General features: G+C 44.1%; 1 protein-coding gene across 2 annotated transcripts in view; it reads left to right on the top strand.

Annotated features, from left to right (window-relative positions):
• EGFLAM (EGF like, fibronectin type III and laminin G domains) overlaps positions 1–24,365 on the top strand; it is a 110,485-nt gene that overhangs the window by 36,429 nt on the left and 49,691 nt on the right. For both annotated transcript variants that reach the window (XM_035100773.3, XM_088653126.1), the window contains exons 3-7: positions 2,574–2,657; positions 5,739–5,765; positions 9,292–9,409; positions 10,208–10,343; positions 19,473–19,639. In XM_035100773.3, the coding sequence (XP_034956664.1) occupies positions 2,574–2,657; positions 5,739–5,765; positions 9,292–9,409; positions 10,208–10,343; positions 19,473–19,639 (532 nt within the window). The remainder of the gene's footprint in view (positions 1–2,573; positions 2,658–5,738; positions 5,766–9,291; positions 9,410–10,207; positions 10,344–19,472; positions 19,640–24,365) is intronic.

Genomic DNA, 24,365 nt, shown 5'->3' with positions numbered 1-24,365 from the left:
ACCATACACCTCGGTATCTTTAGGCTTAGGCATCCCCCTTTCCCCTCTGACCCTTTCAAAACTAGCATCTCCCCTATATTTTGATGAAATGAGAGAGTTAACCCTTCCCTCTCCCAACTGCAGATTTTCCTCTGGAAAGGGCCCTCCAGGATCACAGTTTGGCTTGAAACAATGTTGCTGTGATATAAACTCAAATCAGTGCTACTTTTCTAGAGAAAAAAGGTGTTGAAGCTAACCATGAACTCCTTGCCTGCTCTAGAATACCCACACGAGACGTAGCCGGCTGTACTCTTGCATAAATAAAGTACATTATTCACTGTATCATATTATAGATTTCAACAGAAATAAGTCATAATTCAACGGAAAAAGCAGAAGAGTCAGTAGATCAGTTCACAGTCTAATCAGTTCATGGATCAGGTCCAAACATGTGCTAGTGTCTATTCTACCTGCATCCGTTCATCAGGTCCACGCAATCCACATGAAGAGTTATTATTGCTCCAAAGAATCCTTTCACAAAGACTAAGATAAAGATTATTAATAATAATAATAATAATAATTTATTATTTATACCCCGCCCATCTGGCCGGGTTCCCCCAGCCACTCTGGGTGGCTTCCAACAAAATATAAAAATACAGAAATCCATCAAACATTTTCGGAATATTAACCTTGTTTCGCCATCCTGGGCTTCATCAGTAGTACAAGTCCATATGTGATGTACCAAGATAGTGGATCTATGGCATGGTAGTAGCAGCTCTCTTAGAAAGGCAGTGGTGCCCACCTGAGAGGTGTCGGAGCTGAGCTCCTGTGAGCTCCGGCTGAAAAAAAGCCCTTGCCCAAATCCTACCAACAACCGTATCTTTCAGGTAGAATGACCATGCACCAAACAGGACTAGACCTCTGTAACTTTAACACTGGAGAAGAAGCAGCAATGTTAGGTAGCACATCTTTTCTCATTTGCATAGGACGAGAGGCGCTTGCTACAATTTCAGCTTCTATGCAACCATCCAAGCTAAAGGAAGTCCTCTTTTTCTTTTTTCTTTTGCACTTGGGGAGAGGGGGGCATTCCTTGGCTTGCGGTCCACATTCCCTCTTGACCAAGCCCCTCCAGTGGAGGGCGTGGTCAAGACAAATGTGCCCATCACCACATACACGCATAGTCACTTACTACAGCACCCACAAATATGCATACATATTCCCAAAGACAAAAAGAACATATTCCTCTACAGGACAGTAGCGGCGAGACTAGTAGTGGGGGAAAAATGGGAAAACAGGAAAAACACCAGAAGTATCAGAATGGAGAACCAAGATTTGTGAATTTATGGCAATGGCAAAATTAACGGCTTCAATTAGAGGCAGCTCCAAGCAAAAAGTTACGGGAGAGTGGGAGTGTGTAGAGACATATATGGAAAAATATGGAAATGGAAATACATTTTGATATAAACATAAGAGGAAATACTCGCAAGGATACAAGATAATAGTACAAAGGATAGAATCATTAAGTACAAACAATTGTTAACACAACAAGAAACAATAATATAAATGCCAATAAGATCGCACATGGGTGAGGGGAAGTTTGGAGGGAGGGAAGTAGAAGGTGGTATCTGAAGAATTATTAAGAACCTTTAAGAATGTGATATAAAAGCAAAATGATATATGTAATTGGAAACATGTTGATTGATTGTGGCTGCAAGCTTTTTATTTTCAAATAAAAATGAAGAAAAAGAAGGAAAAAGCTCAAAAAATATTTAAAAATATGCATACATGCATTTGCTGGAAGTGAGTGATTTTTATGGAGATTGCAGCTGGGGTTAACCCACTCCACTCCTCCACTGCACTCGCACCAATAATAGTAAGGTAAAGGTAAAGGGACCCCTGACCATTAGGTCCAGTCGCAGACCACTCTGGGTTGCGGCGCTCATCTTGCTTTACTGGCCGAGGGAGCCGGCGTTTGTCCACAGACAGCTTCCGGGTCATGTGGCCAACATGACTAAGCTGCTTCTGGCAAACCAGAGCAGCGCCCGGAAATGCCATTTACCTTCCCGCTGTAGCAGTACCTATTAATCTACTTGCACTTTGATGTGCTTTCGAACTGCAAGGTTGGCATCCCACCCCAACTGGACATGTGTGTGTGTGTGGGGGGGTACTCCTATCAGAGCCAATCAAAGACTCCTTTCAAGCCTAATCGCCTTGGGGGTAAAAGCTGAGTAGGGGAGGAATGGCCCCGGAAATGGACCTACAGAACAGAATTAGGCTGGGGGGGGGGGGGAGAGACCTCTTGGCTACATTTTCAATTTGAAGTGGGACAGGAGCAGAGAGAGGAGGGGATGCTACTGAGTGCACAGTGAGATAGGGGCCACATCCAGCCATTCTATGCCCCTAAGTGGTTATAGGATTGCAGCCTAAATGTGTTTGGAAGGTTTGTGTCTGCATGTTATGTGCACATGTCGATGCCTGCTGGAGTGTGGATCATTTCGGTTGCTGCCACTGTGAACGTCGATATTGCTTATACTCGCAATGTGTCATTTCACTGTCATTCTTATTAGTTTACCTAACCTAACCAATGTATTTTAAAGGTCTATTACACCGAGTTCAAGGCAGATAAACCAATTAAACAGAAGTCCCATGATGTGCCTCTTAGCCTGGACATGCTCAGTATGGTGAGTATTTGATATTAAGCATATGCGAATGCTTGGGGGTTCTTGTAGGTCAGTTTATCTGATCAATGGAATTTTATCAACACATGGGCTCTACTTAGATCAATAAAGCCTGGAGCAGTGTCTCTCAAACTTGGGTCCCCAGCAGTTGCTGGACTACAACAGCCATCGTCCCTAGCCAGCAGGACCAGTAGTGAGGGATGATGGGAGTTGTAGTCCAAAACATCTGGAACAACACCACTTTGTTCCCGTAGACTTGAGTATCATGGCTAAATGACAGCTTTCCATTTGCTCCGGAAGGTCAGTCCATGGCCTGGCTCACCCATCACATTAAACCATAGTTTAAAATAAACTGTGTGGCATGCTAGTGCACCCCCCCCCCGAAAGGTTCCTGCTCCTCCACTCCTGCTGCTACTGCTCCACAAGGAAACAAGCCAATGTTTGGCCCTGCTGTGATATCAAAAACCTCCGGAGGAAGAGAGGGGAACCTGCCCTGTTGTATATCGGGGCTGGGGCTGGGTGGAGAAAGTCTCCTCCTTTAAATTCCTGGGAGTTTACCTTAGTGAGGACCTCACTTGGAAAATCAACATAACTCAGGTGGTCAGAAAGGCCCAACAGAGACTCCATTTCCTCAGGGTCTTGCGAAAGAATGATGTTAAACAACAACTGATGAACTCCTTTTACTGGTCCACAATAGAAAGTGTCCTTTCATAGTGTATCACGGTGTGGTATGCTGGCCTGATAGGCACGGACAGAAAGTTTCTACAGAGGGTGATGAATACAGTGCTTGATATCATGGGCTGTCCCTTGAGTCTGCTAGATGACATCGCAAGGGATCGTTGCCTTAGGAGAGCGAGAAAAATTCCCAGGTATGACTCACACCCCGGCCATCACCTCTTTAATCTTCTACCCTCGGGCAGGAGATATAGAAGTATAATAAGCCATACCAACAGGCTAAAAAATAGCTTCTAGCCGTGGGCTGTTAGGCTGTTGAACGAAAAATAACATAGCGAAATTGACTTGCGAGGTGGTGTGTTGTTTGATAAGTGTTTGGGGGAGGGGGGGAGGCTCGTTTAATTTCATTGTACACAGGTTGTATAATGACAATAGAGGTATTATTATTATTATTATTATTATTATTATTATTATTATTATTATTATTTATTAGGTCCTGGTTTGTTTCTCTCCAAACAAACCAAGAGTGGTGACCAAGGTTTCTTCTTGGCTTAGTCCTCTTGCTTTTTTCAGGGAAACGAAACCACAAGCCCAGGTATTTCACAGCAAGAGAGATGTCTCTGTGAAAACTTTTAAACAGCATACACAAGCACTCCACTTGTTCACTTAAACCATGGTTTAATGTGCCAGGTAAAGTGGGTTTGTTTGCCACTCTAGCCTGTTTCCGTCTCTGTGACAGTACCTGCAAAGTTAGGGTGGCCAGGTGCAAAACAGGGTGCCTGCATCTTTTAATAGATGTGCAAAACAGCATATTCTAGCTCTCATGACAAGCAATACTTGCTGAATTTCCCTTTCGAGGGAACAACTCTCGAAGGTACTGGTGTCTTGTCCTCTTTTGCACCCTATTCAAGGTAGAGTTTCCATCTGCATCTACTCCAGTCTTATGGCATTTGTTGTTGCATAATATGCAGAAATCCAGCAGGTTTCTCTCTCTGCATCCCTCTCTGTTTTGGGAGGAGCTGCATCGATTGCATCTCTCGGTGCCATACAACTGTTAAAAAGTCCCAGCAGCCTCTCTGAAAACAGACTTGGCGTTACTAGGCCTAGTTGTGTGTTCTGTAAGAAAACCAACGTCTGACTTTACTATTATCTTCCATTCCCCCCTATTTTCTAAAAAAATATAGTTTCAGAAATTGTAATCCAGGGAACATGGCTGTCTAAATTAAAAACATGTGGTAGCCTTGTTACAAATTGACTTTAAGTATGGCATTTTAATTAAGGAGACATCTGCATGCGTGTGGAAAAATATACAAGTAAGTGAACAGCTCTGTTGGTCCTTCCCAGTGAACTGTGCCATGTGGGACCGATCAGAGCTCTTCCATGCACAAATGTCTGGCTAGGGTGTGTGCTCAGGCCCATTTTTATGCAGCAGGAATGAAACGGTAAGTGGGTGAACAAAAGCAAGCTATAAACTGCAATCCTGCTTGCTTTGTGTGCTAATAGGACTTGATCCTTGTGGGTGGAAATTTAAAATAGCAGGCACCGATGCTCCTGTTTGCTAGTGTATAATCCCTGGCTTAGAAGTTTATTATTTGAAGAGAAATTCTCACTCCCCCAAGAGGTAGTGATGCCTTTAAAAGAGGATTAGACAAATTCATTCAGGGTAAGTTTGTGTTCTGCATCGGCTGTCCCCGAATACCAGTTGCTGAGAACCACAAGTGAGAAGAGTGTTGTTGCAGTTGGGTATTGCTTTGGGGCTTCCCATAGGCATCTAGCTGGCCGCAATGAGAACAGTATTCTGGGCTAGATCCCTTATTCTTAGAGATGCCAAGCCTTGCATGAGCATGTGTTGCAAAATGGCAAGTGATGGAAATACATTAGGGAAGACCAGGGCCCAAATTTCTGCATTTCCGCCTCTTGGCACCTTCTTTACTTTCCATCGTGTTTGCTTGTGTCTTTTTCAGCATCCTGCTCCCTTCTCAGGGTCCCAGTTCAGAAGGAAAGGGGGTTTGCATCAGTCTTGTCTGCTGCCTCCTCTTGCTCTTGTGCATTCACTATGCAAAAATCAGTGGCTGACACTTCAGTGGCGTGGAGTTAAATATTGCCACTTGCCAGGGAATTTGGTTCAGCTCACATTTAAAAGTGAGCTTATCTAATATTCACTTTCAGGAACCTTCAGTGTTCATTCTTTTCCAACTTTTACGATGCAGTGCTCCAGCCAAGTAACGTGTACAAAAATAATTGCATATGTTTTTTGAAAATAGCATACAGTATATACCGGTAACATGTATTACATTAGGGAATATTGCTTTGGAAAAACGTGCGTATTGCAGCCCATATGTTTAATCCGATATGTTTATTTAATTATGGTGCTTCATTAAGAAGTTCTTTTCCTTTTCCTTCTACCAGGGTCAAATGGATGGGCAAGCCATTTTTGTAAGTATTATATTTCTGGAGTTTTTTTAAAAAAAGACACACAAACTCACTGGTGCATAAACTCAGTGCAGTTCCCTTGTGCAAGACTTTCCAGGGGCTGCAAGCTAGAATTAATAGTGTAAATGACAAGCTATCCCGCTCAAAGCCTGTTTTCTACATAGCAATTAATGCTGCTGGAGCCATTTAGTTACGGGACTAAAATGTCATAGTGCAGGTATTAAAACACCAAAGCTGCTGTCGGTGCTCCTGTGAGTGTTTGGGAAGACCGCTCCCCCCTGCAACCCAATTCCATTGGGCCCAAGAGGTGGGGCCCACACTCTCACATACTCTGAGCAGCTCTCTGCAGCAAGTGGCAAAAATGGTTTTAAATGTTTTAAGTGTTCTTAATCTGCTGCACCTCTAATGGTGGTTTTTTAAAAATAATATAATATTATATTATTTTATTATTTTCTTTCTGTTTGGGGTGGGACAAATGTTTAGTCGGGGAGGGGAGTAGTTTAATTTTAGCATAATTGTTTCATGCTTTGTTTTTACTTTTCATTATTTTGTTATTGCATAGTTTGTATTTTGCTTTTTAAGGGGAAAGGGTCAGGGCTGCCAGGACTCCCAGGACTAATGCATTTCTGGGCAAGGTGGCCAATTTCCACTTACCTTTTCCAAACCCAGGCACAGCATTTATGCCCAGTATTCTCCAGCTCTGGTAAATGACTAGCAGGCAAAATAGAACGCCTCTGTTATTCTTCCTTCTTCCTCCCTCGAGAGAGATGGGTGGTTGTTGCTGGTGAAAAAAACAAGTGATCTTTCAGTAGCCAGAACATGTGTGCCTGAGAGCTTGGACTCTGGAGTCCGAATCCCGACTTTAGTAGAGAAAGCCCTTTTCTTTTCTCTCCACCCCTCATTGACCAGGAAGAAGCCATGGCAAGGTCTTCGTGTGAATCTTTCTGACAAATGCAAAGAGAGGGAGTTAAAAGAAGGGGGTGGGGAGAAGAACACAATGAGATTTGGCAGACAAATCATTAGTTTTCTGCACCTGGAAATACAATTTCAAGCTGTTCTGAAGTTTTCTGTAATTTTCCATGTAGTGTGAGTAAGGTTTTAAGTATCTGCAAATGAGGGGTAGGGAAGGAAGAGCACTGGAAAAGTTTGCAGAAATGATTCTGACGTGTCATAACTGAATTTTCCAAGTGCTTTTACTTCAAGTCATTTGGGCCATCCATATGCATCCATTAGACTAGTCCTAGACTGTGATTTACCACTGACAGATCCTGGGGCACAGGGACTCTCCCTGGCAAGTAGGGGTAGTCGGAGCATATGACATTCGCCTCAGTTTTAGCAGTGCTGAGCTCTGTTATCAAAAGGACAGACTAAAACATACAACTTGGTTCTGTTTGGTAAAAATGTCAGCACATCTGTTTCCATTGTGTCCTTGTGGGCGTCAGCGAGGTTAGAATTTCTCTCTGCACTGCTGTGGGTTTAAAATTAAACTAGATCGTGCACTTAGTTGCCTTTGATGCTGTAGGAGGATGTGGCGTAACTTTGCTTTCGACAGCAAACCTCTGTCAGCGGCAAATTTACTTCCAGCACAGACGTCTGCACTGTGCTGAGAGATGGGTGTAGGTCAAACAGATAGGACTCCCTCAGGAGAGCTTTTCAGGGGAAATGCTTGGCCGTACTTGTAGTTGTTTACATGCTCAAAAAAGAAGAAAAGGCGCACTCTAATTGGAACCCGGAACTGGATGAAGTGCTGATCATGGGCTTGCTACCAACAACACCAGTCCTTTATTGAGTTTCTCTTTCCTTCCCTAACCTGGTACCCTCCTGATGTTTTGGATTACAACTCTCATATTTCCCTAGCTGGGGCTTGTAGAGTGAGAGGGGTGGGCAGGGGAAGCAGAAGCAGTAGGCACAGAGGGGCGCCCCAAGGCTGGAAGGACACCGGAACCAGAGCCGCAACCTAGTAGGCCGGTGGCGCCAGACCAGACAGCCCCGGCACAGCCAGCAGCCTTGGAACATGAGCCAGAACCAGAACCCCTGACCAAGGAACACCCCAGACCACAACGCACACGTGGGCGGCCAGCATACCTTGGGGACTACGAATGCAACCTCCCGGGCAGGACTGGAACTTAGAGGGGAGGGGTGTTATGTACTGAGCTGAATCATAGAACAATAGGATCCAGAATCAGCAGTCTGATTGGTCCGCAGGAGCCACCCAATCCAACTCCAGGTGGAAGTGAATCCGCAACCTGATTGGCCTGCAGGAGCAGCCAATCAGCTGCTGGCAGAAGTCAATCCACAAACTGATTGGCCCACAGGTGTAGCCCTGAAGTAGCCAATCACGCAAAGCCCATTGTGTAAATAATGTATATAAGCAGATGGTTTTGGGAAAAGGGCATTCTTCTCTTCTTCTCCTTGATGACTAAGAGCTGAATAAAGAGCATGAAATTCACTCTCGACTCCGAGTATATTTCAGGCTTATGGGAGTTGTAGTGGAAAACAGCAAGAAGGTGCCAGATTGGGGAAGGTTGCACTAGCCATTGCATAGTTAAGGAAATAATAATAATAACAATTTATTATTTTTACCCCACCCACCTGGCTGGGTTTCCCCAGCTACTCTGGGTGGCTCCCAACAAAATATTAAAAACACGATAAAAGATCAAACATTAAAAGCTTCCCTAAACAGGGCTGGCTTCAGGTTTCTTCTAAAAGTCTGGTAGTTGTTTATTTCCTTGATATCTGATGGGAGGGTGTTTCACAAAGCGGGCGCCACTACCGAGAAGGCCCTCTGCCTGAAATCTAGGATGTGACCTCATCACACACATTTTGGCACTCTGGTCCATATTATTGGCTGCCACTTGCATTGGGAAGGGAACTGCAGAAACTCACAATGTGATGATATCATTTCCTCTACTACCCATTATGGGGAGAAGGTGAGGACCTAAAGGACTTGGGGCCTGGTGATCTAAAGGACTGCCTTCTTCCACATGAGCCTTCTTGAACCTTGCAATGGATATTTAAGTCCTTCTTCCAGGCCCACTGCCATTTTAGAGAGGCCTTCTTGGTTGTGGCCCTTTACTTTTGGAATGCCCTCTCCTGAGAAGCTGAGTTTTTTTAAAAAAAAGCTTTGCTCAGACATTTCCTCAAGTCAGATAGTTACAATTTTTATTGCTGTTTTAGCCTGGGTTGATTCTTGGTTGGTGCTGCTCCTGTACTTTAATGCTGTTTTGTTGTGGAAGACTTCTTATTGGATAGTTTTGTTCTTTTAAGTGTGGAAGTTTTAATTGCATAATGTTATTCTTTTAACTGTGTGCTGCCTTGGTAGCTGAAGGGTGGCTTAAACATTCCCTTAATAAGAAAATGAACAAATTCAGCCTGAAGTTGCCATTTCTAGCAGAAAGAGGATTTGTCTAACCCTGCTGGACCACACAAGATTTTACTTAAAATTAAACAGTTATTTGTATTTTTTTAAAAAATACATACATAGATACATACACACATATATATTTTCCCCAATTTATATTTCAAACAGGAAGTTGTCATTGGAGATTTGAAGCCAGGCACTTTCCACCGTGTAAGTGTAGGAGCTTACGGCTGGGCAGGAAAAGGCAGACCCAGCATGCCCAGAAATGTAACGACTTTATCGCAAGGTAAAAGCTGTGTGAATAGCTTGCTATTGTGGAAGCCGGTTGGGGCAGAGATAATCCCAGGCATTGTGTTTTGCTGGCAGGTGAATGCATGCTGACAGCGAGAGGGTACAGCGTGCAGATTGCAGAGGGGGGTGGAGATTTCAGAAGCACTGCTGGTGAGAGGGCAAGATGTAGATGTATTGGCAAAAGAGCCAGGAGTGCTATTAAAGATTTAAAAGGATAAATGCAGCCTGATGTGGTTTCTTGGCATCTTCGTAAACTTCCTTGAAATGACAAGGGCATCTGAGCATTTGCTTTGCTTCATACAGTTTCTGGTCTGCAAGGCTGCCTCCTTGCCATAGCCAGGCACTTCGTTTACCTGGAGATGTCAGGAGTTGGACCTGGGACATTTGGAATGAAAAAAAAATGCACTCTATAACTGTCCTGTGGTACTAACTACAACCACTAGGTCTAAGGCAGGCCAAACTGCGGCCCTCCAGATGTTTTGGCCTACAACTCCCATGATCCCTAGCTAACAGGACCAATGGTTGGGGAAGATGGGAATTGTAGTCCAAAACATCTGGAGGGCCGAAGTTTGGGGATGCCTGGTCTAGGGGAAAGAAAGTGGGTTGCAGGAGCTGGAGGTAACAGTGAACTAAGGAAGCCAACAAAAGATTCTGATGAGATGTCTAGTTCCTTTAAAAATATAGTTGTGTAGATGTGTTTGCCACAGCAAGAAGTACTTTCTGGGTTTCTCCAAAGTGACCGATGACATCCATATGGTACGATTGGCAGACACATGCTCTTCTTTTGTTTTAGATAAATGCATGGCTCCAGATCCACCATACCAGCCTCAAGTGCTGGTCGTTTCTGACTCAGAAGTTGCTCTGTCGTGGAAACCAGGACCCAGCGAAGGAAGTTCCCCAATTCAGTACTACACCGTGGAATTCATAAGGTGATTTTGCTTATAGGATTCGCATTTGCGTACACTCTTGGTTGACATGGGTTGAAATCCATTTCAGACTGGTATCCTTATTCTAGGTGGAAGTTGGTTCTCATTTATTCATTCATTCAAATGGCTTGGGCCCAAAGAATGGTCCTTCCCTTCTTATGTCCTATTGATGCTTTTCATGTGCTCCTCTTTGGACAGCGAGAGCATACAGAGGACATAATCAGAGTCCTGCTGGATCAGACCAAAGGCTCATCTAGTCCAGCCTTCTGTTCCCTGCATACTGCCTCTGATAATGAAGGTAACCTATAGCCATCAGGACCAGCAGCCATTTCTGTTGCTCTCTACAACTCCTTTTCCTCTGGAGACTCACAAAAAACTCAGCACCTTTCCAAAGCTTTGCAAAACCATGTTATTTCTCCCATCTTTCAGTGGCTGTGAGTTTAGGGATATAGGAGTCCATTTTCTAGTTGTTTGAAATAGGCGTTTCATATTATTGCATTCACCTGTGAGCATCAGCAAGCTCACCTGTTTAGATGTCATGCTGGAAATGAGCAGGAAGTGGAGTCACAGCCCCTTGGCTGCCAAATCTTCTGAGGTCTCAGTTGTCCTTGGCAGCCTTATGCCAGGCAGGTGAGTGGGAACTTAGAAAAGAGTGAATGGGTACATTTTGTTAAGTTCAATATGCAGATGATTGCCTTGACACCTTGTTTATGCAAGTCATTTGAGCAGGTGTGGAGCCTTTTGGTGAACACAGGTGGACAACAGCTGTGGTTATCATGAATGTGATTTATTTTGTGTATTGTTAGCCACCTTCAGGATAGCCATTTTATGTTTGTTTGCAAATCGTTGTCTGGGTCACGGTGATCTTTCATTTCCAGGAAAATGTGAAATGCTCAAAGCCATCATAATAACATTTTGCTTTGAAAGGCGACCTAACACATTTCATTACATGATTTACCTGGATGCATATGGTGCTAAATACTAGTCAAGGCAGCTTGCCTTCTGCAAGACATATATTTGTGGTCACTGCTAGAGATGTTTCTTCTCCCGTTATGATGATTGTTAAAGGTGTAATGGCCATCGGCTACAAAAAGTAAAAAAATCTGTTAGACCGATTCTTGAAGGTGTTTGGTGAAAGGCACTCCTACGCACTTCCATTATATCTTATGTAAGACTATCTTGTTTCCGACCCATGTTCCTGGCTGCCACTGCAGATCACCTCCCAGTCTGAAGCATCAATCAGCTGTGTGAAACAGGGAACTCCCCCACATACGCACCTGTATTCCATTGTATATCTATATTGCCTTGTTCCCTACTAAAGTGCTGGCTGTTATTGTGCATTTGACTATTAGATGCAAAATTATCCGAGGTTCAGACTTACATAGTAATTAGGTTACCTTGGACAAATTTCAGCTTTCTATCCAGTTTGGAAATGTCCTAACCATTTTGCTATATCCATGAGCCATTCATGCTGAAAATATCTATCTATCTCTATCTCTATGTATTTCATTCTTGGTTTATATGTGTACAACATTTGCCATCTTAAAGCAAGTTAAATATTCTCCATTTGAATTAAGATATTTCGTTCTGACTTGTTTTTTATTTTTTAAAAAATTATGTTTATTATCTGTACCACGCAGAACGCTAGTAAATCACTTCTAAATGCTTGTCCCCGTTCTGTTCCTAAGAGGGGTTTTAGGGCTTTTGTGCAGTTTTCTCTGCTATCAATTTAGATATATTCAAGTCAGCTTAATACATTTTAGTTCTGCAAATGACTTTACCTAAGTGGTTTCCAAATTATCCCTGTGTGTATGTAACCCCATTCTGAAACTTGTGTTTTCCCATGACCCAAGACTGCATCCTGATTTGGAAGCCAAGAAACTGTAAATTAAACGTGTTTTACTGCACTGACATAATTCCGTTGTGCAACTCATGGCTTTTGGTGGTCTGTAGGGATTAGACTGGGTTTCATGTGGATCCTGTATCTTTGACCCCCCAAAATTGTTACCCTGCCATCCAGAAATTCATTGTGCACTGTAGCATTAAATCAGTTGTCCTGAAACCCCCCTTTTAAAAACACAAGGCACATAATGGCTGAGACAAAGAGACAGTTAAGTACCCATAGAATGGGATATGAACAGGATGGTGGGAGATGAAGGGTTGCGTGGATGTGTGTGTGTGTGTGTGAGAGAGAGAGAGAGAGAGAGAGGGAGGGAGGTTCTGAAATTTTCTCTATTAGAATAAGGTCTGGAAACATTTGCATCTTCTGCAGTTTCATGTCCATTCTGATGTACATATGAAACTCCTAAGCATGCAAGTGCTTCATGTCCATTGATAGGGAGCATATGCAAACAGATCCTTAAGCAGAGCTGCATGATTTGTAATTTATTTTTATTTCACAAGATTTGTATACAGCTTAGTTGTAATGTAGACACGTTTGAGGATCGGGACATTCGCAGGGAAACCAAAATGCTTGTTTACAAAGCTATTGTACTACCAACCTTACTGTACGCTTGTGAAACATGGACCACTTACAAACGCCATCTGCAGCTCCTCGAAAGATTCCATCAACAGTGTCTCCGAAAAAATTTACACATCACTTGGGAGGACAGGCAAGCTAATGCCAGTGTACTGGAAGAAGCAAAGTTCACCAGTGTTGAAGCAATGATTGTTCAACATCAACTTGGTTGGACTGGTCATGATGTGCAGATGTCTGATTATTGTCTTCCAAAGCAACTACTCTATTCCGAACTTAAAAATGGAAAGTGTAATGCTGGTGGTCAACAAAAGAGGTTTAAGGACTCTCTCAAGGCAAAAAGAAAAAAGAAAAAAAGCAAGCAGCATAAACACTGACAACTGGGAAACACTGGCCTGCGAGTGCTTCAGTTGGAGAACACCTTTACCAAAGGTGCCATGGTCTTTGAAGATACTCGAACTCAGGACGAAAAGGAGAAACATGCTAAGAGGAAGACACACTTGGCAAATCCACACCGTGATCAACTCCTGCCCAGAAACCTATGACCCCCACTGTGGAACGACGTGTGGATCCAGAATTGGCCTCCACAGTCACTTACAGACTCACTTTTAAAACTGTGTTTATGGAAGACAATTTTACCCAGCTACGAGTGATCGCCAAAGAAGAAGAGACGTGGTAGACACATGTGCATTCATGACTGTGATAGCATATGTGCTTTTTTGCTACATATGAATTTTAGATTTCTTTTATGTGTAGTGCAACCTGCTACAACCTTACACATGTCTACTGAAGCAAGTCCTGCTGAACTTAATTGGACTTCTAGGTTTAGAACTGTACCCTAGTAAAGCAGCAGAGACAGGTTATCAGAATTAGGCTTGGGAAGTCTGGGCTCACACCCTGTAAAGCCATGATTCTCCCCCCCCCCACTTTGGGTCTTTGTTCAGAAAATACTATACCCTACTGACATTCTGGGAAGACAAATAGGATGAGGGCTGAAATGTACATATGTACTCTTTAAGCTATATGAAGATTGATGGAAATGAAAGGAAACTGTAAGATGAGATGGATGCTGACATTGTTAGCATAATTTCCATCTTCTTTGCCCAACTTTGGAGAAACAGGCCTAATAAAACATGGGAATGTGTAATTTGTAACATTCTGTGAATTGCACCATAGAGTATTTTTCATAATTGTGAATTCACCGTTACTGGCATCTAGCTAATTACCAGGATTCAAAGAGGTGCAAGAACACAGCCCTCCCCAAGCTGGGCTTGTTGGTTCAGCTAAGCGTAAGCCCTGCATTATGGACTTGAGAATTATATATTTCAGATTGCTAGCAGATGTTTTTACAGGAAAGTTATTCTCCCACATTTCCAAAAGGAGGAAGAAAGAAGTCTAAACATTGCACTTTTGCATCGGGGGGGGGGGGGAGAACCTCTTTCCAAATTCGGTTGGACATTAATCAGAAGGAATGGTTGCAAAGGGGAAAAGCAGATGGTACGTGTAAGATAAAATGGTACAATATACAATTCTCCTCTCAGATACACTTGCAGGTGCTTGGTATGTAGTGGTTCATATATTTGTAGTTGGCGCTTCAACACTGTTACAGAATTTCTATCAAGGCCATTGAGAGCTGAAATTGTTCCTCAAAGCCTTCTGGATGATTTGTTCACTGGGGCTTCTTAAGATGCTGTATTATAGTGTTTTGGCCTTAAAGCTTTATAGGCTGTTTGGTGCATATATATATATATATATATATATATATATAGAGAGAGAGAGAGAGAGAGAGAGAGAGAAATCAAACAGCAGCTTAAAATGAGACTGCATTCACACATTTTATTCTAGAATCAAAGTAAACCACATACAGTGGTACCTTGGTTTACAAACTTAATCCGTTCCGGAAGTCCGTTCTAACACCAAAGCGTTCTTAAACCAAGGCGTGCTTTCCCATAGCAGTGAGGGACTCGATTTAGAAATGGAACACACTCAACAGGAAGCGGAACATGTTCTCATTCCAAGGCAAAGTTTACAAACCAAAACACCTGCTCCCGGGTTTGCAGCATTTTTAATCCAAGTTGTTCATAAAATAAGCTGTTCTTAAACCAAGGTACCACTGCACTTGTGTTTTCTACGTAGCCCACAGACTATCTAGATCAACTGCATAGCTTTTGCCCCTGAAAAGCACCTTATGAGAAACTGGCTTCATTCCGAAAGCAAAAGCTGATGGGAGATTGATTTGCATTATTTCGCAGTGTGCCCTTTTGAAAACAGATGAAAAATGATTTGGTGCTCCCAGCAATGTGAGTTGTATCCACATCTGCCCAGTGACATGGGGGGGGGCATATACCAAGATCGCCATCACCGCTTCCTCTTTCGTGCAGCTGGGGCATGTGCAAGGAGAAATAGGCATGGATCACCTAATCAAGGGGAGAGTGTTCAAACGTGTATCAAGTAACCAGGCCCACCCTTGTGGACAGCAGGATCTAGAGTCAATCTAGATTGGAATCAGCACATTGAGGACATGCATGAAGGAATCTGGATTGAGAAGAACTGCATTTTTGTGCCCCCCAATCTGTGACCACAGATTGCCTTCAGTTATCTGTTTCCTTCCTGTCCCATGAGCAGTTGGCGTTGTATGTAGAATGCCATTTTAAGAAGAAACTGTATTAAAGAGTGGGGGGGGGGAAACATCCACCTATAAAAACGAACACTGCTGTTAAACAAAGAAAAGTGAACAGATGCTCTTAATTAGTAGACATTGTGGAGGCCCTCAGTTTGTATAAAAAGTTGAGTGTTCAGGTAGGTGCACATCATTAGGCCATCTTTTTCTTCTTAGATGGGGGAAGCAACATGTCTGGAGAAAATTTATTTTCTTATAACCGGCACAGAGGTTTAAGACAAGACAATATTTTAGAGTTGAGTCATTCTTCCTTGGGCTGTTGTGTAGAGGGTTTTTTTCTTTTTTGGTCTCCTGTGACCAGAGAATTTGGTTTCTCCAGTTCACAGCGTACTGACCAAGTTCCAAATTGTTCTGTCTTTATCGCTGTGTCCACCCTTCTTGCTCAGCTGAAGTGACCCTCGAGTGATACTGGCCGATAAAAGAATTTTGGCAGCCCCTGCTAGGCTCCAAATAAATAAGGAATACACAGACTGCTTGCCTTGGACTGTTGTTTTCATTAGAATACTGCCAGAGTTGTTTGCAGCTTGTTCTGCATATAAACAATAGTAGATCTTAACCTTGGAGGTTGTTTCCTGCCATAAATATTACAAGGATATGGGATGCACTGCAGCTTTATTTTTCCTTTAGATGTCATTTCAGTCCTTGTTATTTTCAGGCACTTCAACTGGAAAGACTTCAGTGGGATGATGTGGGATGCTCTCCTGCTTGCCTCCCCACCCCATAATGACTGCTCCACACATCAATGGGGGGGGGCGACTTTTGTGTGGATGTGCGCAGCCCCCTGATCCTAGAGGGTGACTCCCTGGTAGTTTGGGGCTGGCATCGCCTTCCCAGGTAGGATGCCAGGGGTCTCCGCCTACCCAAGCCCAGCGTCCAATCCTGCCTGGGGAGGTGTTGCCAGGGGATGGCCAGGTAAGGGGAGGGACTGTCCGGCTCACCCAAGAGAATTTGAATCTTGCCTCCAAGCACCAGTCGGTTCCAGAGCTTCTCCCACCCTCCACCCCCTTCATTCATGTTCTTTTGCAGGTTAACCGTTTCTCTACAGGTTCACAGGCGCTGCTACGTCAAGGCCGCTGTTGAAGGGCCGGAAATGAATTTTCCTGCATTGGCAGGTTTTGCCTTTCCCGTAGCAATACGTCACAACTTTGGCGGTGTCAGGCCTTGGGCGGAATTCTTTGGCGATTTTCCTAGAGGGAGGGGCGTGAGGTGGAGACCTCACCCCCTTTGTGGCAACAAGAGCGGGGTATTGGGGGAAGCCTTGACCATGCCAATAGGCGTCATCACTACCCCCTTCCAGCGGCGGCGAATGGGGGCGGGCGGGCTCTCTCTGCTTGAACATATGTTCTCCAGAGCCAGCCCCAACCCCCATACATGTAGATAACCCTGAAGCCTCCCAGAACCCTGGCTGGGGACTGGGAAGGATAACGCCCAATGCCTGAGCCAAGGTCTCCCTACATCTGAATCTTAATAAAGTTGTGGCCAATTTGAATCCCATAGCACGTTGTCCTGCGTCTTTATTCCGCTCAGCGGGTCGCCGGGGGGTTGGGGGACTCCGCCTGTCCACGCAAAACAGCATGCGAGATGCCCCATAGAAGACAGTATAGCCCCTCCTGCTGGGCTGCCCTTGCAATGCCAAGTGTTCAGCATTGCAGCTGGGTTCCTGATATGCCACTCCCCCCTGCATTTCCCCCCATTAACATCTCCCAACTGCTGCTGCTTTTTTAAATAAAATTTTATTAAAGCTTTTTCATGATACAATAAAAGAAAAGAAACTGATCTAAATATAAACAAAAGCAAGGAGAGAAAGAAAATAAGCCGCCAAAGGAAAATAAAAATATTCAAATCCAAAAGAAAAGTGAAGATCAGAAGGAAAACAAAAAGGGACTTCTAATTTTCCGTCTGTTTGTTGCATAAAAGAAATGATTCAAAATATTCACTCTAGAACAGGGGTTGGCAAGGTTTACCTTGCTTGGGCCAGTTCACTTCCGTGGAGATCGCTCCGTGGGCCAGATCACAATTTTCGGCATCTGCGCATGTGCAGACGCGATTTCCGGCACCTTGTAAGTGAGTCCCCGCTCCGTGCTGCGCTGGTTTAGCACAGCACGCAGGGACTTGCCGACTGGGCAGCTTGGGTCGGGGGGCCCTTTAAACAACCCCCATTGGCCACTTGTGGCAGAACCCTGCTCTAGAATGACACCTAGCTGATCTACTTTCTGTTAGGCCAGGGGTTCCCAAACTAAGGCCCGGGGGCCGGATGCGGCCCAATCACCTTCTAAATCCGGCCTGCAGACGGTCTGGGAATCTGCGTGTTTTTACATGAGTAGAATGTGTCCTTTTATTTAAAATGCATCTCTGGGTTATTTGTGGGGCATAGGAATTCGTTCATATTTTTTTCCAAAATATAGTCCGGCCACCCCCCCCCCAAGGTCTGAGGGACAGTGGACCGGCCCCCTGCTGAAAAAGTTTGCTGACCCCTGTGTTAGGCAATATTTTCCCAGTCTTCAACCTAAATTGATTAATTCATTTTCCTTTTTAAACAAAAAGTCCATGAGAGCTTCTCTAATTATTATTAATAAATGTCAGCAATAATTTTGTCTAATCAATCAACTTTCTCTCCAATAACTTCAACAATCATTCCTCCATATTAAACAATAATAAGTCTTTCCGTCTTTGTCTCTCTGCTGTGATCCTATATTAAAATAATGTTCCACCGTTCTTTGTTGTTGTTTAGTCGTTTAGTCGTGTCCGACTCTTCGTGACCCCATGGACCATAGCACGCCAGGCACTCCTGTCTTGCACTGCCTCCCGCAATTTGGTCAAACTCATGTTCGTAGCTTCGAGAACACTGTCCAACCATCTTGTCCTCTGTCGTCCCCTTCTCCTAGTGCCCTCCACCGTTCTTTACTTAGTATGTATTCGTTAGTTCACACCCAGTTCTGTATCTTCCATTCCCATTTCTAATTACACAATTTCTCTGTGTGGTTTCGCTTCTGTCTCTTCCTGGGAATACCCCACATAGCCTGGTTGGTATTGACCCATGGCAGGGCCTTCTTAGTGATGGCTCCCCATTAGTGGCATGGCCTCCTTGGCAAGGTGTGTGTATCCCTCTTTTGCACACTACTGACATTCAGGAGAAAGTTAAAAGCGTTCCTGTTCACCCAGGCATGTGGGGGATGAAAGAGACTCTTCCTGGCAACCTCAGCATTCTTAGTTCTAAGGTTATGTGACTGTGAGCTGCCACAACTTTGCAACATGGCATCCCTTGGAGGTTGTGCTTAATCTTTTTGCCTCCATGGTAGGAATTTGTTCATTTTTAGAGTTCTCTTATTTTGACACTTCTCGTTGGAATGAAGGGTCTGGGAGTTGAGGAGAGAGGTCTCTCCCTCCTCTGCACACAGCAGCTGGAGGCTGTTTCCAAGACCCAAGGACCCTAATCCCCATGCTAGCTATCCTCCTTTCTTTGAGAAGAACAGACGTTCACTGGCAAATACAACATTTCTGTTCTGGTAGGCAGAATGGATCAAAGTACATATTTCTGTAGATACAGAACTGTACACGCCTGTATCATAAGTCACAGCAGATCATTTTTACACTTTGAACCTGGGTACAAAAAATATCCAATGAGGTTTGATTTCAGTATTTCATACTTGGCAATAGGTGGCATGCAATGGTATGCAGTATTTTACCATCATATTTGGTAGCTTATAGGAAATGTTCACTGTCTGGGTTTTTTTCTATTTTGACATGAAATGGCAATGGAATTGCTCGTGGGATTTAATGTGTGATGTTTACTTAAAATCAGAACATCCAGGAGACACCAGTACATCTACAGCAGTCAGATTTCATAACTGTAATTCCACTTAGAATGACAAGTTCGGTAAATTTATTAACATTTGCAAATATTGTATTTGGCGTCAGCTGATTGACTTGGCTGATTTGAATTATACCTTGTGTCTTCTTTGCTCATCTTAATCAGACCTGATCTCGACGCCAATTGGACAGTAATTAGAGAGCAGATCCAAATGGACTCCATGGTTCTGAAGGGCCTCACTCCAAACAACAAGTACCAGTTTGCAGTCCGAGCGGCCAATTCATATGGATCCAGCCTGCCTAGTACTCCCAGTGACACTATCAGAATGTTCAGTGAGTAGAATATCCTTCTTTGATTGTTTGGCACTTAAAATATTCACGGTGGCGGAGAACTCTCTTTAGCCACTGACGGTATTTTTTTAAAGGCAGCCCCTTCTTCCCTGTTCCTTTGCTCCTTCAGTCTGGCCTCACCGACTACCTGGAGGTTGGCAGCTTCCAGAATTCTGTAAAAGTCAAGCCATGGGTGCAATTAAAGGAAGCCCCAGGCTAAAAAACAGCCTCACTCTGCTCCCTTGCAACCACAGAATTCTCATTTTTTTTGTTTTATAGAAGCTACATACAGAATTGATAAGCAAGCATCTTAGGGAGAAGAAACACAAACAGCCCTGTTACTCACTTTCTCCTGCAGTTCTTTAAAATAGAATTGTATATATTGCATGCACAATTTAAAAACGACTACAGAAAAAGACCAAAGTAAATCTGTAATGCTGCGCTAGAAGGTTGGCGGTGCTTGCACAACTTTGAGCACTGACTGAGGGATGAGCCAGTTTGCATCCGTTTTTTGATCAGATGTTGTAGAGTGAACATTGGACTCTTTTATTGTTGTTGTTGTTGTGTGTGTGTGTGCGCGCGAGGGTTGTCGTCTCTTCAGCCTTTAGCTATCCTGCCTCCATGCCTTGAATCTTGAAAAACCCCACACTCTTTGAGGATGCAAGAGCAGAAATAAAAGCTATGTGAAGTATAGCTAGGTAAAGGGACCCCTGACCATTAGGTTCAGTCGCGGACCACTCTGGGGTTGTGGCGTTCATCTCGCTTTACTGGCCGAGGGAGTCGGCGTACAGTGTCCAGGTCATGTGGCCAGCATGACTAAGCCGCTTCTGGCAAACCAGAGCAGCACACAGAAATGCTGTTTACCTTCCCGCCGGACTGGTACCTATTTATCTACTTGCACTTTGACGTGCTTTCGAACTGCTAGGTTGGCAGGAGCAGGGACCGAGCAATGGGAGCTCACCCTGTCATGAGGAATCGAACCGTCGACCTTCTGATCAGCAAGCCCTAGGCTCTGTGGTGTAACCCACAGTGCCACCTGTGTCCCTTGAAGTATAGCTACCTGCTACCAAAACCAGCAGTCCATTCTTATACAGCTTACCCCGGGTCCCTCTGGTGACTCTATTCTGGTTGTTTCCCTACCCCACTTCACGTCACTGGGTGTCTTTGTTTGGTGTGAGGAAAGTCACCTGTAGTGCATGGCCAGCCCTACCATTAGACAGAGGGACACAGGCTCTTCAAAGTGGCAGATTCTTCAGGCAGGGAGAAGGGTTGGAGAACTGAATGGTGTGTGTCATTTGGCTCACCCTCTGCACCGTCAGCTGGTATGCAATGAAAGATGCTGTCCCATCACCTGTGTAGGAAGTGAGGTCAAATCTGTACTATAGAGTTGTACCTCGGTTCTCGAACGAAATCCTTTCTGGAAGCCTGTCTGGAAGCCTTTCTGGAGCTTCTTGTACTCAGCGGAAGCTGCGTTGCATGTTTGGGTTCCGAAAAACATTCGAAAATGGAAGCATTTACTTCCCGGTTTTTGGTGTTCGAGAACTGAAATGTACGAATGAGGCGTTCGCAAACCGAGATTCCACTGTACACTTTAACAGTCATGGAGAAACCTGGGAACTGCAGTTTGTTGAGGGTGCTGAGAAGTACAGAGGTCATCACCCTTAGCTCCCAGGACTCTTTGGGGGGAAAGCCATGGCTGTTAAAGTGGTGTCAGAGTGCTTTAAATGGTATACGGACATGGAACCAAGGGAGCCGTCATCTTGTCCTTCATTGCAGCCAGGAAATAGCTAGGGCCAGCCCTGACGTAATGGCATCAAAACACAGAGAAGTTCATGGAGGAGTGGGGAGTTTTGACGGGGGTGCCATTTCTTGTTTGTCTGTGTGGACAAAAAATGAGAGAACTGGCAGCAGGTTCAGGGTGAAGCTGAGCAGAAGGATTCATTAAAAACCATGGTAGGTTTGGGGAAGAGAGCAGTATTCTGAATTATCAGACTTGCAAGGTTAAACCTGAATTCTGTTGGGGTGGGTTTTGTTAGCAGTGCTATTTTTTAATCCAAACTTCCTTTTCATGCCAGCCTCTTTCATCTCCTGTGGTCTTGGCCTTCATTCCTTGGTCCCAGTGGGACAGCTTCGTTGCAAGTTGTGCAGAATCTTTAGAATTATGGTACTCGTTGAAGTTTCTTGGGTTTAAATTTAACTTCCTAACAGAATGTTTATGGAAACCTCTTCCAGGTACAATCTGCTCCATGGAATTTGTAGTCTGGAGTTCCTCACGGAAGGTCATCTGTCTTTGTTGCTGGACACACGCTCTTCCCACATCCTGTTTATCTTTAGACATAAATTTTCCAAATCCTTCTGTATCCAAAGATAGATGTCTTTTCCTCTGCTGCTTTGGGAATGATTGGCTCCTCTTAACACAGAAGCTCAGTTATAGCTTATCACAATAACAATAATAATTGTGCTTAACAACAATGATATTGATATGTATGATATATAAAAAGTCACTTTCCGTTAGGTGCTTGTATAGTGGCGGCCCATGAACTAGAGCAGGCATCCCCAAACTCGGCCCTCCAGATGTTTTGGGACTACAATTCCCATCATCCCTGACCACTGGTCCTGTTAGCGAGGGATGATGGGAGTTGTAGAGGGATGATCTGGAGGGCCGAGTTTGGGGGTGCCTGAACTAGAGGGAACCTGCCAGATCTCTCCCATCAGTCTGCTGCAATCTGGGCCCAGAGCTATCTTGAACCATGCAATCTGACTATGCTGCCTGAATAACTAGATTGCTTTGTTGTGTGTGTGGCGGGGGAGAGAAATGGAGTGTTGTGGTGTTCTTCACAGGACCACAACCTATGAGTAGTTCTCAGTTCCCTCCCATGTTAAGAAACAGGGCTTGTAGCCACTCTTGGTCTCTGCTCTTGAATCTAAGCCCCCTGATTCATCATGGATTGAGGACAAGCTATCGTTCCTATCCTTTTCTAAAAGCCAACTAACAATTATTACAATCTTCTTTTTCCAGTTTTTCTTTTCTTTTTTTGTTCCTCCTCTTGCACCCAGGCTGTTTCTCTTCGTTTGGACCATCCTCAGCTTCTTCTGTTGCTTATGAAGCAGAATCCGCCCCAGTCATTCCTCTGCTTCTCTAGACTCACATTCTTTCATCACACCTGAGCTTAATTTTAGGCAGCTGCTGTCGGTGGGGAGCCAACATGCATTGGCATCTCTTGGATATGTTTATTCATATATTTATTTCTTCTGTTAGGTATTTATTATTTTCTCCCCAGTTGGGATTCAGGGTGGCTTCCAACATTTAAAAATAGCATTCTAAGCACAAAGTAATGAAAGCAAACTAGCTCAGAACAATAGCTAAAGTACACCAAAGCCTAAAATTAAAATACTTTTTTGCCCTGACAGCAGCCCAGTGATCGACATGGTCTGCTCCTTCGTTTTCAAAGACCTGAACAGGATAGCGAAAGGATAGCAAAGAGGGAGCCAATCTTATTTCTCCTGGGAGAAAATTCTATAATATGAAAGCAGTCCCGCTCTCAACTGAGGATCTTAGCACCCGGGCAGGTTTGAAGAGGGAGAGGCAATCTCTCAGGTAGCCTGGGCCCAAGTGTTTGAGTGTGCCTTGTGTGTGGGGTATGTGTTTTGCTACTTCTGACCATTTCCCCCTTGCTCGTGTAACTTAGAAATAAGCCACTTGGGGCTATGGAGAAACAGGTTTTATTCTCAAAGGCTGGAATCACAAAGTCACTGTGTGCAAGAGGGGCATTTAACTCATTCTGAGTTGTATCTCCATGTTCATCCATACATTTACTTTCTAGAGAGAAGCATAGTTGCCATTCACTCCTGTAGGGAATAGTAACAAGCAGCTCATGGAAACTTGATTATAAGGAAGGAAGAAGCTGTCTTCCGTCACTGATTCTAGATAGCTGGGTTTCGGGGACTATGTGTGTGTTTGTGCAACATATCTCTGAACGTTGCATTTGCCCAGAGGTCTTTGCAATGTAGAAGCCCCTAGCCTCTGCTTTTGTTTTGGTGGGGTAAGCAGTATTTGGTGATGGTTGTTTGGTTTTTTGACGTTTAAGTTAATCATTACCAGATAGCTCAGTTGGTTAGAGCATGCTGCTGATAATGCCAAGGTTGCAGGTTTGATCCCCGTATGGGACAGCTGCATTGCAGTGCGTTGGACTACTAGGTGGTCCCTTCCAACCCCTTCCAACAAGTCTGTGATTCTATGTCCTCTGAAAGCAAAGCAGAACATCTGGCTTCTTCCCCCTGTCAAGGCCAGTAAATGAACCATCAACGAGTAGAAGAGGCTGGTCTTTCTGCTTAGTTTTAGCCATTAAGCAAAGCTACCTTGTGTAGACTTAAAACGCAATGATTTCCCAGATGTAAGTGGTGTAAGCTTGTGACATTGGCCGCTTCATGAAAAGGCATTGTAAGCTGTTGATCAATACTCAGTTGCCACCTAATTACCGTAGCATTAGCCCGAGGTTTTTTCAGCTTCCTATTTATTTTAACAGGGTTGATTTGCTATAACCTAATCCTTCATTATTTGGAGAGAGGCTTCCTTTCTCGATGTCTCCCCTGCAGGGTTTTCAATTAATTACGGGCGCAGGATTACAAAGATGGTAGGACATCTTAAGTTGGTGTCAGGTCATTGCAAGATCAAGACTTTGTAAATGAAATACTGCATGCCCTTAACAGCTGTCGCCCACTCTTTTTG

Source organism: Zootoca vivipara, chromosome 10 (assembly GCF_965207765.1).
Source record: "Zootoca vivipara chromosome 10, rZooViv2.hap1.1, whole genome shotgun sequence".
NCBI lineage: Eukaryota > Metazoa > Chordata > Lepidosauria > Squamata > Lacertidae > Zootoca > Zootoca vivipara.
The sequence above is the reverse complement of the archived record's forward strand: the minus strand, read 5'-3'. Positions and strand labels throughout refer to the sequence as shown.